This window comes from Tenrec ecaudatus, chromosome 15 (genome assembly GCF_050624435.1).
Source record: "Tenrec ecaudatus isolate mTenEca1 chromosome 15, mTenEca1.hap1, whole genome shotgun sequence".
In the NCBI taxonomy this organism is placed as follows: Eukaryota; Metazoa; Chordata; class Mammalia; order Afrosoricida; family Tenrecidae; genus Tenrec; species Tenrec ecaudatus.
In genome coordinates this window covers 59,395,482-59,412,751 of record NC_134544.1, presented here as the reverse complement: position 1 = coordinate 59,412,751, position 17,270 = coordinate 59,395,482, and the positions used below count along the sequence as shown (strand labels likewise).

General features: G+C 44.4%; 1 protein-coding gene across 2 annotated transcripts in view; it reads left to right on the top strand.

The window, feature by feature from the left end:
• MYOM1 (myomesin 1) overlaps nt 1-13,037 on the top strand; it is a 154,974-nt gene extending 141,937 nt beyond the window's left edge. For both annotated transcript variants that reach the window (XM_075532903.1, XM_075532902.1), the window contains 5 exons: nt 4,191-4,354; nt 5,644-5,680; nt 5,943-5,965; nt 8,405-8,460; nt 12,248-13,037. In XM_075532903.1, coding sequence (XP_075389018.1) covers nt 4,191-4,354; nt 5,644-5,680; nt 5,943-5,965; nt 8,405-8,460; nt 12,248-12,538 — 571 coding nt within the window. In that variant the 3' untranslated portion in view covers nt 12,539-13,037. The remainder of the gene's footprint in view (nt 1-4,190; nt 4,355-5,643; nt 5,681-5,942; nt 5,966-8,404; nt 8,461-12,247) is intronic.
• Nucleotides 13,038-17,270: the final 4,233 nt, after the last annotated feature.

The following is a 17,270-nucleotide window of genomic DNA, read 5'->3' as shown; positions in this document are numbered from 1 at the left end:
ATCTTTCTTTGTAACCTGAGTCACCTTTATACCCGGAACTCTACCCCTACCCACATCCCCATCAGCATCCGGCTTTGGCCATCGCTGCTTTACCAGGCACCCAGAGCCAGATCTCTGCCCCTGCCTTGCTACATACAGCTTGTTCTGGAACAAGATCAGAGCAGTGTGCTCCAGGAAGCACCGGATTTCCTCTTTATATGAATTAATCTATAGGAGTGCTCAAGTTATTTTCATAGCACGTGACTGGCTTGTAATGAATGACCTTGTTGCCTGTCTACCCGAAGAAGCCTTTGGAGGCTCTAAGACGACGCTGAGGAAATGTATTTAGATCAGCTCAGTCGTTTCTAGATAGCGCATATAATCAAGAACCCATGGTTTTAAAGGAACAAGTTCAAGCTGCACTGAAGGGACTGGTGAAACACAAGACTCCAAGAATTGACAGAACAGCAATTTAAGATGTTTCAAAAAAACAAATGGCACTCTGCAGGTTTCTATGCTCAGAAATGGGGAAGACAGCTAGCTGAGCAACCGTCAGGACGAGACCCATATGTGTTCCCATTCTTTAAAAAGTGAGCCATAGAACATGGAAATGATCAAGCAATATCATTAGTATCACATTAAGTAAAATTTGCTAGAGATCATTTTGTAAGTGATTGCACCTACCAGGACATCAACACAGAACTATCAGAAATCAAAGTCAATTCTACAGAGAAAGTACAATGAAGATGGATCTTGACTGACCGTAGACAGTGTCAGAAGGCTGTTTACTTGTGTTTTATGACAATGAAAAGCATCTAACTGTGTGGATCATAGCAAATTATGAATAGCATTGTCAAAAATGAGAATTACGGAACACCTCATTGTGCTCTGAAATAGAACCTGTCCATAGACCAGAGGCAGTCACTCAAGCAGAAAAATGGTTTGAAACCAGGTAAGCTGTGCCTTAAGGTTGTCTCCGTTCACCATACTTAGTATTTTCCTGTGCAAAAAGAAGCTGGGCTATAGCAGAAAGATTAGCAGAAGACTCATTAATAACCAGCAATGTGCAGGTGATACAATCCTGCTTACTGAAAGCACTTGAAGATCAAAGGCTACAGCCTTCAGTAGGGATCCGACTTTAATATACAGAAAACAAAACCCTTCCAATAAGCAACACCATGAGAAATGGAGACACTCTTAAAGTTGTCCAGGATTTCCTTGTCCTTGGGTGCTTTGGGGATAGCTGCTGAAAGGGACCTGTTTAAAGTGGTACATGTGAAAATGTTCCTTTGAGTGCGAAGGTGCATCTACCCACACACCATGGTATTTTCAGTTGCCTCATGTACATGTGAAGTCTGGCAAGTAATTAATGCAGACCAAGCCAAGCACTAAAGCCTTTGAATGATGCTGCTGCTGAAGAATGCTGACTACACAATAGACTCCTAGCAGCCAGTAGAGACCATGAACCTGCAGAAGAATGAACCAACTGTTTGGGAAAAATACAGCCAGCATGCGCCTTAGAAATGAGGATGGGCATACTTGAACTCGTGTCTTTTGGACATGTTATCAGGAGGGACCTGCCCTGGAAGAGGACATCATGTTTGGTGAAGTAGAGAGTCAGTGAAAAAGAGGAAGGTCTTCAATGAGCTGGACTGACGCAGCGACTGTAAGCGTGGGCTCCAATACAGCAGCACGTGTGAGGAAATGCAAGACTGGACCGTGTTCTATTCTGTGGGATGCAGGGTCCCTATGAGTCAGAGCTGCTTTGAGCTGGTCCAAACAACAACAAAAGAATGACCTGTCCAGCATCTGAAGACCCCAAACAAACAGTTATGTCGGAGTGAAGACCCAAGGCCATCTGTAGACAATTGGACATCCCCTCACAGAAGGGTCATGAGGAAGGAACGAGTGAACCAGGGTGCAGGTTAGCACCGAGGAAACACACAACATTCCTCTAGTTTTTTAATGCTTCCTCCCCACCACTGTCATGGCCCCTGTTCTACCTTACAAATCCGGCTAGACCAGAGTGAGTACACTGGTACAGATAAGAGCTCTTTTCACACAGACTCCAGGATAGATTAACCCCCAGCAACAGTAATGGGAGTAGTGATACCATGAGGGTAGGAGGAAGGTGGGGGGATAAGAGGCAGAAACTGGGAACCAATCACAATGATTGACATAGAACAATGTCCCCTCGCCCCAAGGGGACAAACAACAGAAATGTGGGTGAAGGGAGACAGTGAACAGTGTAAGATATGAAAATAATAATAATTTATCATTTATTAGGGGGTCATGAGGGGAGGGGAGGAACAAAGAGGGGCTGATATCAAGTAACCAAGCAGAAAGAAAATGTTTTGAAAACAATGATGGCAATATGAGTACAAATGTGTTCGATACAACTGATGTATGAACTGTTATAAGACCTGTAAGACCCCCCAAGAAAGTGATTTATAAGAATAAAGTAAAAGATTCACAGCTTCAGAAATGCCTCGGGGCAGTTCTACTGCGTCCTACAGGGTCAGTATGAGTCGGACTGGGGGAGAGGGGTCTTCACGCAGTAGTGTGGTCCAGTGGACAGGCAACGCCGTCACTCTGCGCCTAAATTCCCATATGCTCTCTGGCAACGCACTTAGTTTTCCGACTAAGAATTATCTAACCTTCTGTCTAACACAATGTAAGGCACACAAAAGGGCTTCAAGAAGTTTGTGGAAAATGCCATTATCCTTTACCTTCAATTCTCCATGAACAGTTTGAAGCCATATCCTATCAGGAGCCCTTGAGGTAAGGTGAGCTGTAAAATGCAAGACCAGTGATTTGAAGCTACCAGTCAGTCCTCAGGAGGAAGATGAGCCTATTTGTTCCTGTAAGGATTTGAAAGTCCTCAGGACCCCAGAATTGGCAGTCCTGTTCTGTCCTGCAGGGTCACTTTGAATCAGAATTGAACCCATGGCAATGAGCTTATGTCCACCGCGTCCAAATGGGTTTCTGTGCGTCTAAATGCACTTCAGTTTGTAATACCTTTGAAAGAATGGAAGGAGCCCTGCTACTTCATGAATTGTGCCTCTGGACTGCTGGCCACAGGTCCTCGGTTGGAACCCCCAGCCACCTCTGGAAGGGAAAGATGGGACTTTGTGCTCCTGTAGAGTGTTACAGGTTCAGAACCCCACAAGGACCGTTCCACTCTGTCTCCTCAGGTCCCTAGGAGTCAGAATGGACTCGGTGGCAGTTAATTTGATTTTTGTTTATTTTGTGTGTTTTTTTAATTTTGTTTGTTTTGTTTTAAGAAAAAGGCTAACAACATAATAGAAATATGAGCTGCTTTCTGATGGAGGATTTTATTTTCATTTTTAAAATGTTCACTGTGTTTATTCCGATCAAGAACACAATGTAGAGCTTTTTTAGGAAATACACTTATATTTTACTACAAAATAGAAAGAATATATAATATAATATCTGCAGTTTGGGGCCAACTACCAACATTTTGAAGCGCTTCCTTCCAGACTTCTCTGTGTGTAGCTGTGACTATGATAGCATAATATAATGATGTATAGTATTTTTCTTATTCCCTGACAGTTTACACGCTCTTCATAGAGGTTCATTTAAATATCGCTCAGCATAAATCCACTTTCATTTTCCTGATTTCTTCTAGGGCTGCAGCATTTCTAGACTGAGATCACAAAACAAAGGGTTATACTTCCTTTTTGTTCTCCTGCATACAACACGGTAAAATGCTCGGAACCTCGTCTTCCGGGCCAGAGCATGTACTGCCTAACACCGCCTGCAAGTGAGCATGTCAAGCACAGAGGAGCTCCCTTCAGTGGGGTGCTGACCAGTAGATAAAAGCTGATACATCACCATGGATCATCTCTGTGAAATAACATGTACTTTGGCCTTGTGGTTTTAAAGATGGCCTCGGGGCTATAAATAAACCCCACTGAGAAGCATCCGTCTGCTCTCTACTCTGGGCTCCAGGTCGCCCTAGGAAATGAACTGTCCTATTTAATTGGAGACTAGCAGAGCCCACCCCCAAGCCTTAGAACCCAACATCTGTGCTTCCGAGCTAGTAATTTCTCTGAACGAGGACTAACATGTGGATCCCATGTTCTTTGAAGCCTGTGAAACTTGCTGGCTAGACCGTCCGAGGTGAGAACAGCTAACTCAGAGCTTCAGATGAATGTAAACACTCACAACGCTTTCTTTGATCCCAACAGTGGAACCGCTATGAAGTACACCGACAGGGTGAAGAGCGGGGTCACCGGGGAGCAGATCTGGTTACAGATCAACGAGCCCACCCCCAACGACAAAGGGAAATACGTAATGGAGCTCTTTGATGGCAAAACTGGCCACCAGAAGACAGTCGATCTCTCTGGTCAAGGTAAGTGATATTCTTCACATTATAAAGGAAGTTTGAAAACAGAATGACGGGTGAAGAGGGCTCATAGCATTTGGCGATTGGAAGGTCACCAGTGATTGTGACGGAGCCCAAATTCAGCAAAGTAAAGTGGGGCCTGGAAGCGTATGCTCCCCCTCCAGAGGGCGCTTATCCTAGTGTAAGACCCTTGAGAAAGAGTAGTACGTTTCTTGATACACGAAATGTGAACATCCTCACCGAGTCCGGGGAGCCCATCGAGTCGGATGGATGCAGATCAGAGTGAAGGGAAATCATTAAGAGGACCAGGTGCTGAAGCGTGGAAGGTTTGCGATCAAGAGCAGAGGGCCAAGGGTCGGCTTTGGGAAGGAGCAGCGGCAATTTTTCCAAAACTAGACGGGAGTCCGCAGGGGTGGGGGGGCGGGGAGGGACAGAGATAACACTGAGGAGAACTGAAAAATGTTGAAGAAATTGTACCCCGAAGCTTCAGACTTCTGAAACATCTGCTGAAAGCCTGGGGGGCTTCTGGAGGGAATCCAGGGAAAGAGAAAAGAGAAGGAGAGGGCCGTACAAAGGTTTCCATAAAACAATTTAAATAAACAAAGACAAAAGGCAAAATCAGTGTTCAAGGCCAGGTGCTGCTTCTCGCTCCCCATGGTCCTGTACTTTCCTACAGAAAGAACATTGGCTGCACCAAGTTACTGAGAGGGGCGACGGACGTTGCTTCCCCATCTTTATATTTCAAAATGTAATCTAAATAAGCCATCACTCTCAGTATTCATTTGAATCCTGGGAGAATCTACCCCTACTTTAGAAAGCCGTCTTTCAACCTCGGTTCAGTTGCTTTGTTCTGGAGTGCTGGCCGTCCAGCTCATGAAGGCCCTGGCACACCCCGTAGTTACCGGGGCTCACAGTGCCCTTTGACCCACATACCCAGCCAGACCCCAGAGGGAGCTGAGAAGCTCTGGAGACTTAATAAGCAAAATGCTTGTTGGCTGACTGACCAGAGGCTTTAGACAGACAGACAGACAGCCAACTGTTACTTCAAACAGACTTTTATTCCCCTTTTTATCTCGGGTGGAACTAATCTCTGCCTTTCTGGGCTAAGGGCTGAAGGTCTTTTGATACAGGAAAAGCTTCTAAAATCTAACATTTTGTCGTTTTTGCCCAGAAAGCCTTTGTTCCTTGTGTTGAATCTGTTATGGAAGTTTAGTTTTATCAAGACCAATCACAGTGAACCCTGCTTGTGAGTGCTGACAATCTTGAAAACTCTAATGTGTCTTTTTCCTTTAAAGCATATGACGAAGCCTTTGCTGAATTCCAGAGGTTAAAGTAAGTCCTTTTTCTAGCAAACACCACTTAAGTGCATTAACCTCTCCCCAGGGTCTGAGAGTTAGAGGGAGGGGAGGGGGGCTTTTACTGAAGCAAGAATGCGCAACCCAGCACTTCCCCCTGTTCTACTGAGCAGCAAGATGTTTCCGAGGCAACAAAATGCAGTTACGGTTGACTACTTTAAATTAACAATACATAAAAAAAATTTTTTTTAATCAAAAATAATTAACACTACATCTTTCTTTGTTTCTCTCAACCACAGGCAGGCTGCCATTGCAGAAAAAAGTAAGTACATCATGTTCCCATGTACTTGGTACCGGTCTGAAACATAGCTAGCTTTCTTCTCTTTTCTTTCTTTTTTCAAAATAATAGGTGCTCTGCCTAGGTTTTCATTGGATCTCTTGAGTAAGGGATTGTAAAAAGCTGTCGGTTACAGCTTACAAATGCCACTCAGCTGGTGACTGGTACTACCAACCAGACACCTTGAGCAATCTCTTGGTCAATTCTTTTTTTTTTTTTTTTACACCGAAAGGTAGTTTATTATCATTTTTTTAATTTTAACAATTTATTAGGGGCTCATACAATTCTTATCACAGTTCATACATATACATACATCAATTGTATAAAGCACATCTGTACAGTCTATGCCCTAATCATTTTTTTATCCTCTTTCCTTTTTTTACATTTTATTAGGGACTCATACAACTCTTATCACAATCCATACATATACATACATCAATTGTATAAAGCACATCCATACATTCCCTGCCCCAATCATTCTCAAGGCATTTGCTCTCCACTTAAGCCCCTTGCATCAGGTCCTCTTGTTTTTTGGTGGTCAATTCTTAACAGGCAAAATGTAGCAGACAAATGGACGCACAATTAAGGGAAAGAAAACGTTGAAGAAAGGTGATAAATTCAACACCAGGGAAATCACTCTAACTTGTGGCCCAGGAAAGTACTCATAGGGAATGCTCAGGAAGCTGTGTTATGCTCATGAAGTAGACGGTCTGAGAGGACCACCACCAAGCTGTCACCTCTCAGCACCCAGACATGTACATAGTACACGACGCCCACAGCCTTTCGTCCAGTAACTGTGTGTCACACAGAAGATGTTTAGCAGAACTCACCCACTCTCACACGACGCCAGCAGTCACTGGCTAGTTTACCCTCGGAATCCAGATTTTTTCTCATTGAGAGAGCCAGAATTTTTTAATTGTTCAGGGTTAAAACTATAGTCAACCCTGAGTTGAGGTTGAAGGGAACCCAGAGAAGAGATAGGGAAGCCGTCCCTCCACTCTCCGGTGACGCCAAGTCATGCAGAAACAGGGCTTGTACCCCTCCCTTCTCCTCTGTCCCTCTGTGGGTGGCTGCCGTTGAGTCTGGGATGCTGTTGCTCTTGGTGAATGGGGACATGCAGAACCGGGTGTGAGAGTGCGTGTCCAGGAGTGAATCAGGGTAAGCTGCTAATATTGATTTCTTGTCCGGTCTCTTATGCCCCATCCCTCCTGCTCTTGCCAGCACTGAGAAGGCCCAATCCACAAGTCTTGGACAATTTCCCCAATCTTTGACCTCTCCTGGGCCATGGAGGCTCCCCAGCTCATGACCGGTTTCCTCCCTCTTCCGGTCCCTCCCTGTTGGAGGAGACCTGAGAGATCTCCGTGCTCAGTATGTTCAATCTCTTTTAAGTCCTGGCACACTACATGTAAACAAAACCATTTCCCAAGGCTCAATATATAAGATAGGGGGACGCAGATTTACTCTTAATGAAAGTTGGGGTGAGCTTCTAGATTCCTAACGCGTTGCCCCTCCTCACACCCCCACGCAGGCACCTGTCCCATGGGTACTGTAGAGCAGACTCGGAGACCTTGACCTCCACTGAGCTAATGCAACCCCTCATTTGACAGACGGGAGACTGAGGTCCACACAGTGAGCACACGCAGCAGGTCGCACGGGGAATGAACTCTGGGAGAGACTTACGTGTGCCTCAGTGCAATCAGTTTCCCCCTGACAGCTGGAAAAGGGGGTGGCGGGACGAGGGTCACGAGGAATGAGTTAGCTGAAGCGGACCCCAACCGGGGACCATGCTCCTTTGAAGGGAGTTCAGAAAGGTGCCCTCCTGGGGGCGGAGGTGATTGCCCCCAGAGCGCATGGCGCGGCTGGAGGAAGAAGCACTAGTTGGCCCTGCCATCTCCTCTACCGTTTCCCCTGGGCTGGTGCCTCAGTACTGCGCAATCCTAGATGGTGACCCTGGACAGCACAGCCCCGGGCTAGCGGGGAGCCCTCTGGGGAGGACCTGGGGGAGACCCCACATCCGCACGGGCCTCCAGATGCCTGTGGCACCCGGCCCTTCCTTGACGCAACCTTGCTCTTCATGGGGAAACCTAGAAATGAGGCCGGGCAGGGCTTGGAAGCCATCCAGCGAGGTCTGCCCTGCCTCCCGGAGCTAAAATAGCTAAAAATAGCCATGAAAAGCATCGAGCTGTTGATTTGATAAGGCAATCTCCAAGGGGGCATTGTAGGCATAGATACCGGCCAGCCTGCGTGCCTGTGAGTGGGATGAAGGATGAAAACTCCCGAGTCACTGGATTGTTTTCTTAGTCTAGGAAACCAACTGGGAAATGCCTGGCAGGAGAGGGAAAGGCATTCACTGGGCTGGGCTAGTGGAATGTTCTCATCCGGCTGCTCATTCCAGAGACTAACCAGATAGAGTTGTGCTTACAGATCGGGCCCGGGTCCTGGGCGGCCTCCCAGATGTGGTCACCATTCAGGAGGGTAAGGTAAGTATGGACGCCCCCACCTCCATTTCTCCCACCCCAGGGGCGCCGTCGGCGTCCTGGACTTTGTCCCATCTTTTACCTTGCAGTTAACGTCTCACCATCTTCATCTTGTTCCATCGCTGATTAGAGGGAACTTCAGAATAGTTCATTTCTCTGTTAAAGTTTTCATATTTACTTTGGTGCTCTGGAGGCTGAATACCAAGATTCTGGTCCCACTTAGCGATTTGTCTCATGGGGACTTATGTAGGCCACTGAGTGTCTTTCTGGGGTTACCTTTTGAAATCACGAGAAGCTGAAAATGCCCAATCATAATTACGTGACAAATAAATTGAAAAACAAACAGCCTCTATTACTAACTGCGCTATTAACTCCCCCAACCTTGAAGGAAACCTGCTACCCGGCGGCATTTCTGTAGGCTCTCTTCCGACGAAAACGGATTTCAATCCCATTTCTAAAGTGGGATTCGCTGGCTCTATACTAACCCTTCTGAAAGTAATGAACAGAATGTCTCACTTGGACTCACTTCCTTCCTTCCTAACACTTCATTAAAACAAAAGCAACAGACAGTCCACGGGGCAGGGGGATTTGCTATGGAACAGACTCATTTCCCAGCTCAAATTGGCAGCCTAGACATAGTAAGGATAGTGGGAACAAGGGTAGTACAATCGGCACATGTAAATGTGTGCTGTGACCACAATTGGCTGGGCTGCTTTTATTTTTAAACTCTATTTTCCATTTTCCTCTACTAATGAGGTTACAGATAGTCAATCTTTGGGTCATAATGAGAATAAAGAGAGAGAATGTATATGGAAGCACTTTGAAGACTCTGATTCAAACATGAAGAAGAGACAGTAGTTTTTCTGTGACACCGAACATGTTTGGGAGCCTTTTTGTTTGGCTTTGGGAAAAATGTTAACCCTGGAGTAATCACAGTTTCTCAAATGGAACATTACCGATTGTGGAGAGTGAAAAGAAAATGCAAGAATGGAATTTAAAATGTAAAGTCAAGTCAGCATTCCTAGCCATCAGCCAAATGCTGATTAAAACCACAATTAATTATCACAAGATACCTATCAAATGCCTGTCATTTAAAAAAAATGACAAGAATGCTGGTGAGTATGTGGAGAAGCTGAATCATTTGTACTTTGCTAATAGGAATAAAAGAGTACCACCCTATTGGATAAATTTCTCTGAGATACAGAGAAATGAAAACTTATACACACACACACACACACACATAAACCAAGATAGGAAGATACACGGGAGCTTACTTCATAAAGGCCCCAAACTGGAAACAGCGCAGAGAGCATTCATTGGGTAGATGAGAGAGCTTCACACATTTTGCCGGAATATGGAATGAAAATATCATGGAATTTTCCCACAGACTTTGTGCAGCCCCCTCGTATACATCCCCTGGAATATTACTCCGTGACAAAAAGGAGCAGGCTACTGATGCACACACCTTAGCTGACTCTGTGATTGCGCTGAGTGAAAAATGGACCAACAGGTTACATACTGTACAAGTCTGTTTATAAGACATTTTAGAAATGAGAACGGACTAGGGGTTGCCAGGGAATGGGGTTGGAGAAGGTGAAAGACCGATGGGGTTAGAAAAGGGCAAGCTCGCTCACAGCAACCCTGTTGGCAGAGAAGACCTGCCTCCTTGGGTTTCCAAGGCTCTAAATCTTAACGGGAGCAGAAAGCCTCGTCTTTCTTCCTCAGAGCAGATGATGGATTTGAACTGCTGACCCTGCTGTTATCAGCCCAACACATAATACACCACCAGGGCTCCTTTAACAGGGGCATCTGCGCAATCATTGTGATCGTGGAAATGTTCTGTATCTTCACTGTGCTGCTGATTCACAAGTCCAACGTGGGCACCTAGGCACACGCACACACAACCAAGGAGAACAAGTGAACTGGGGAAGTGCAACTAGGATAACGGAATCCTCCGATTGTCGATATCCTGGTTGTGCTATGGTGCTATCGTTTCACAAAACGTTGTCATTGAGAGAGACTGGGTAAAGAGTACAGAGAATATGACAGTATTAGTTCTTATAGCTGTGGATCTACAATTACCTCCATAAGCATTAAAAAGCATAAATTAAAACTGTAAGCCTCAATATAGTCTTTTAGGGGCTCTGTTACTTAGGCGTATGCTTCGGTAGAGCACCTTTGCAGCTGCAAGAGGTTGGGTAGTGTTTGGGGCAGAGAAGTAAAATAAGGAAGACGGAGTCTGAAGATTGATTACATTATCCGAAGCAGCTGGTAGGTTTTGCTGCTGGGCTTCCTGATGCAAATAAGATGCAAATGAGAGCAAGTGTTGATTATGGCAATAAGAATCTCTACTGAAACTGAGTCCATAATACCAGAGTAGAGCAAAAGGCATCTTATATTTATAAAAGAGATAGTGGAGATGGAAAATGGAAGTAACCTTCTCAATGTGGTTTGTTTGTTTGTTGTGGTAAAAATGTATGAAACAAAACATTTGCCCATTCAATAATTTTTACATGTACATTCCAGTGACTCTGATTATATTCATTAAGCTTTGCAACCATTCCCACTATTCTTTTCCAAATGAGAAGTCCTTAGTGATGCAAACTTTTAATACACTTGGCTGCTAACTGAAAGGTTGGTGGTTCGAATCCACTCAGAGAGGCCTCCAAAGGAAGGCCTGGAGATCGAATTAGAAGAAATCAGCCGTGGAGAAAACCCTGCGGAGCCCAGTTCTACTCTGAGACACCCAAGGTCACCCTGAGTCAGTACTGATTGATAGCTCCTGAGGTCCACGTTGAGCAGCCTAGGTGGCAGTGCGGGAGAAAGAGGCAGCTGACCAGAGTCAGTCAAGCCCGAGGGTCTCTCCAGAAGAAGATGGGCGGTCTATTTCTGTAAAGATCTGCAGCCTCGGAAACCCTGGCGAGCAGTTGCCTTGTCCTCTGTGGTCACTGGGAGTCAGAAGCAACTCGATGGCAATGAGTTTGGTTTTTTTTTCATCGTTGTGGTTTTGGCTCCCAAATTATTCCGCTACCATCACCATAAACTCAGTGCATGGTACGCACTGCCTCCCTCCCACCACTCCTCACCCGCGCCATGGCAGCCACTAATTCACACTGGTCTCTGTCCATCTCGTGTAAGGAGGGTCAGACAGCCTGTGCCAGTTCTGTATGTGATTCCCTCACTCAGCACAATGTCAAGAAAGTTCATCCGGGCTGTGGCATGCGTCAGGGCCTCTCTGCCTGGCCGAGTCATGTCCCATTGTGCACACAGCTCACGTTTTGTTTATCCGGATTCCTTCATGTTGTCCCTAATCAGCTCCCCGGAAGCTAGAAAGCCTCAGCCTTAAAGACGCCTACTCAAATATCATTTTAAATTGTGCATAAGAATAATACCTTTAAACCCTGGTCTAGTCTGTTTCTATCTGTCCTACAGCTGATCACGTCAAGCCACCAGATCTCTCTCTCTGAAATTATACACAGCAACACTCCATTCAAGTTTGTAGATGATGATCACGACATAGAGTCTTCACCTTGTTTCAATATTTTCATTATTTCTCTTCTAGTTGTTTCACTCCTGGCTGACTTAAATTATTTCCTTCCCACAAGCTTCCCATCTATTCTTTAGAATAGCTATGGTCCATTTGTTCCACATAGAGGAGCTCTTTTTTCTTCTTCGTTTTTTTTAAGAATGCCATATTCAGAGTAACAATCTTGACCCACCAGAGCGATCCTTCAAGTCAGATCATTATATTTGACGTAGTTCCTTCCCTCCCACAAAACCTGTTTTGCAGGCCCTCAATCTCACCTGCAACGTGTGGGGTGACCCTGCTCCAGAGATCTCCTGGATGAAGAATGAGAAGGCTCTGGCCTCGGACGACCACTGCAACCTCAAGTTCGAGGGAGGGAAGACGGCCTTCTTCACCATCACAGGGGTGAGCTCCTCCGACTCGGGCAAATACGGCCTGGTGGTGAAGAACAAGTACGGCACCGAGATCAGCGACTTCACCATCAGTGTGTTCATCCCGGAGGAGGAGGCCCGGAAGGGTGTTTCCGAGCCCCCAAAAGGAAAGAAGTCCAAGTGACCGACCGTAGTCATGTGGGTGACGCCCCAGGAGAAGAGATGCTCTGTGCTGTTGTGTGCAGGGATTGAGTTAAATCTAAGGCGGCCTTTGTAGTTTCGACTTTGTTTGGGGGGGCTGAATGTGGGGGGAATTGTTGAGTCTTTCATTCATATGTAGATGAATGGCACCAACAAATGACATTTTAATAGTTTTTTTTCTTTAGCTACAAATTATGCATCAAGAAAATGCCATTGGCAGCAAACACATTAGAAATGGTTTTAATGAAAAGGCCAGAATGAAGATGGAAGGGTGTAGCCTGATGATCAGAGAACAGAGGAATGTGTTGTGGAGTTAAGTTTGGATTTAGTTGGAGCTTTCCCGGTAAATTCTCATGGATTGCAATGTTACTTATCAAATCAGAGACAAATGGTTAAGCCAGCCCATTTATCCTGTGTGTTGTTACACTGTAACTGGAAACCTTCTTGGTCTAAATAAAGAGGTCACTCTCCTTTCCTCCTCACCACCAGTGTCCCCTTGTTCTTTCCCGTCAGTAGACTCTGCTTATCATTCCCAACACCTCCCTTAGCGCATCTTCTGGTTTGAATGCCTTTGGGTATAAAGCAGTATATTTATCATGTAGCCAGACAAGTCATCTGAGGACCATTCACTCAGCGTGTGACACTGCGGTCATCAGAATAATGCCTGAAACATTGGGTGCGATGGTAATTCAGCGTCATGAGATGGCAGACAAAGTGCCAGAACTCCCAGCAGAAAGTTCTGGCCTGGAACCAACTGCAGTTGTCCCTCCCTTCCGCAAAGGGAATACTCCAGATAAGTGACTACAGAGGAGATTCCTCTGGGAAAAGCCAAAGGCAGGGAAAGAGGTCAAGCAGGAGCTGATCTCCCACATCAATGGGCTGTGCAGGTGAGAGACCCCATGTCAGTTACCTTTTAACCAGTTTCCATTGGGTCAACTTCTACCTATGGTGGCCCCATGTGGGTCAGAGTAGAACTGCTCCATTGGAGTCTCAATGGCTGACATGTTGGGAGTGTAGTTAGTCTTTGACTTATAATAGGGTTCCATTCCTACAAGTCCTTCAGGCTCAGGAAGTGTCTCTCCCCACCCCCACCCCCCGCATCACCCCAGCCAGACCACTTAGGAGGCTTTGATAATAATCCAAGCAAGAGTGGTGGCCAGGAAAGATGAAAGTAGAGATGAAGATGGTATTTAGAAGATTAAATAACCAGGATGTGGGTGAAAATTAGAGAGAGAAGTTAAGAACATGGATTGTTCAGGGAGACTCAACTACCAAAGAAATATTTGGCAATGTGGCAATATATAAGATCGGCATAAAAATCATTCCAATTCTTGTATGTTAAGGAAGAGAACTATTAAAAAGAAATTAAAAAAACACTATTATATGCAATAGCCATTCAAAGATGAAATGATTAGGAATAAACATAACCAGAAAAACAAAAAACTTGTACAAAGAAAACTATAAGCACTGCAAGAAACCAAAGGAGACCTACACAAATAGAAGAATGTAGTCTGAGAGGAAGATTTAGCATGAAGATGCCAGGGCTCAGAACCAACAATGAGAGTAGTGATACCAGGAGGGGAAGGGGAGGGGAAGGGGGGTTAGTAAGGGGGAACCGATCACAATGATCACATATTGCCCCCTCCCAGGGTAATGGACAACAGAAAAGTGGGTGAAAGGAGACAGGGATGGATGTAAGACATGAAAATATATATATAAAATATCAAGGGTTCATGAGGGAAGGAGAGGGTGGGGAGGAAGGAAAAAGAGGAACTGATACCTAGGGCTTAAGTTAAAAAGAAAATGTTTGAAAATGATGATGGCAACATATGTACAAATCCGCTTGACACAATGGATATATGTATGGATTGTGATAAGAGATGTAAGAGCCCCGAATAAAATGGTTTTTTAAAAGAATAGAAAATGCCAACACTACCCAATGCAAACTATAAATATAATCCAATTTTGGTCCACATCCCAGCATCATTCTTTAAAGAGCTGTAAACAATCACCAGTATTATATGGAAAGGAAAGAGATCGAGGAAGCAGAGTATCGCTAGAGATGAAGGACAAAGTAGGAGGTTACTTCCCAACCTCAAAACATATCAAGTAGCCAAGATACTCAAAAGAATTGTTACTAAAAACAAAAAAAGAATTGTTACTGTACAATTATAGATATTTAGGCCATTGTAATATAGAATACAGAACCAACAACTAAATTCATCCACCTACAGACAACTGATTTTTAACAAAGGGCTCAATACATTAAGTGGAGAAATATAAAAATGATACTAGTGAAATTAGATTTCCATTTACAGAAGAATCAAAATTTTTTTCTCCAGTACCATACTTCACACACAACAATGAATTAAAGCATGTACATATGTAAATATATTTATATATGACGATGGGGAAATAGATCTATGTGCATATATTTACAGGTTCAGTATTAAGGTAGCAGATGGACATTGGGCCTCCACTCAAGTACTCCCTCAATGCAAGAACATTTTGTTCTATTAAACTGGCATTCCATGATGCCCACCTTCCTGTTACAATCCCTGAAGACAAGGTGTGCATAAACAAATGTAGTGAAGAAAGTTGATGGTGCCGGGCTAACAAAAGCTATAGAGTCTGAGGTCTTTAAGGCTTAAAGATAAACAGGCAGCCATCAAGCTGAGAAACAACAAAGCCCACATGGACGAAGCACACCAGCCTGTGTGATCACAAGGTGTTGATAGGATCAGGTATCAGGCATCAAAGAACAAAAAATCATAACACTGTGAATGAGAGGGAGTGCGGAGTGGAGACCCAATGCCCAACAGAATATCCCCTTACAGAAGGGTCACAGGGGAGGAGATGAGCCAGTCAGGGTGCACTATCATGATCCCAATTGTACCTTACAAATCCTGCTAAACCAGAGGTTGTACACTGGTATAGATAAGAGCTGGAACCACAGAGAATCTAGGGCAGATAAACCCCTCAGGACCAATAATGAGAGTAGAGATACCAGGAGAGTAAGGGGAAAGTGGGGAAGAAAGGGAGAACTGATCACAATGATCTACATATAACCACCTTCCTGGGAGACGAACAAAAGAAAAGTGGCTGAAGGGAGACAATGGTCCATGTAAGACATGAAAAAACTAAAATAATTTCTAAATTATCAAGGGTTCAAGAGGGAGAAAGGAAGGGGGAGGGAGGGGGGAAATGAGGAGCTGATACCAAGGGCTCAAGTAAAAAGAAAATGTTTTGAGAATGATGATGGCAACAAATGTACAAATGTGCTTGACACAATGGAAGTATGTATGAATTGTGATGAGTTGTAGGAGCCCCCAATAAAATGCTTTTTCAAAAAAGATGAATTGAAGACCTACATGTAAACCCAGAACTATAAAGATCACCAATTAAAAATAAGGACAAACTTAGGGGCCCTAAGATATAGCATACACCCGCTATCAAGCATAATGAAACACAAACACAGCAGAAAACAAAATAGATGGCTGGGACCTCCTAAAAATAAGACACTTGGGTGCATCAAAAGGCTTCATCGAAAGAATAAAAAGTGAACCCACAAACTGGGAGAAAATTTTATGACAATTATATACCAGACAAGAGATTAATCTCTAAAACCGATAAAAGACTTCAACACCTCAACAAGGCAGCTAAGAAAATATGAAGAAATGTTCACAATCAATATCCATTTGAGAGATGCAAATCAAAACAACAATGAGCTCCCACCTCACCCTGGTGTTGATAATTCATGTAAAAAACCATCAAACATTAAAAACAACACAAAATAACCAATGCTGGAGAGTGGGTGAAGTGGAACCTCCTGCCCTGCTGGTAGTACTGTGAAAACAGGATTTTGCTTCCTGACCCAATTTTGAATACTCTATGACCCATCAATCCCTCCATTTTATGTATACTTTCCAGAAAGAAAACACACAGAGCATGAACAGACATATGCACGCCCATATTCATCACAGAAACATTCACAATACCAAAAAGATGGAAACAACCTAAATGCCCACCGGTGGCGGAATGGATAAATGAACTTTAGTGCATACGCACACCCCACTGCTAAAGAGTAACGACGAAACGGTGACTCGTGTCACGACCTGGATGCATGTGATGGCCATTGGGCTGAGTGGGGTTGTTGCTGTCAGGTCTAGTTACATGGCTTGTAATTCATAGGGACCCTAGGGGCCACAGCATGGAACGCGAAGAATCAAACAGTCCTGTGCCATCCTCACAACGGTTGTTACGTTTGGGCTCATGATTGCGACCACTGTATACATCCATCTCATTAAGGGTCTCTCTCTTTTTCGCTGCCCTTCCATTTTCCCAAGAATGACTCACTCTCTAGGGATTGGTCTCTTTTGATAGCAAAGTACAGGAGATGAAGGCTTGCCATCCTGGCTCTAAAGAGCTCTCTGACTTCATTTCTTCCAACACAGATTCGTTTGTTGAGTGAAGTGAGTTGATCTCCAAATATATACAAATATACAAACAGTGTATAAGACCACTGTTATTGAAAAATCAAGATAAACGGTTTCATATCAGAAACCGCCTTTGAGGGTTACCAGGTGTGGAGAGGGAAGAGAAGGGAAGCACTAGACTAGCTGGAAAACGGGTGTTACTGTGGGGGGACGGGAAGATAATCTCCTACAAGAGGGAGAGGGATTAAAAAGTGGGAGGCAACAGATGAATGGATCGAA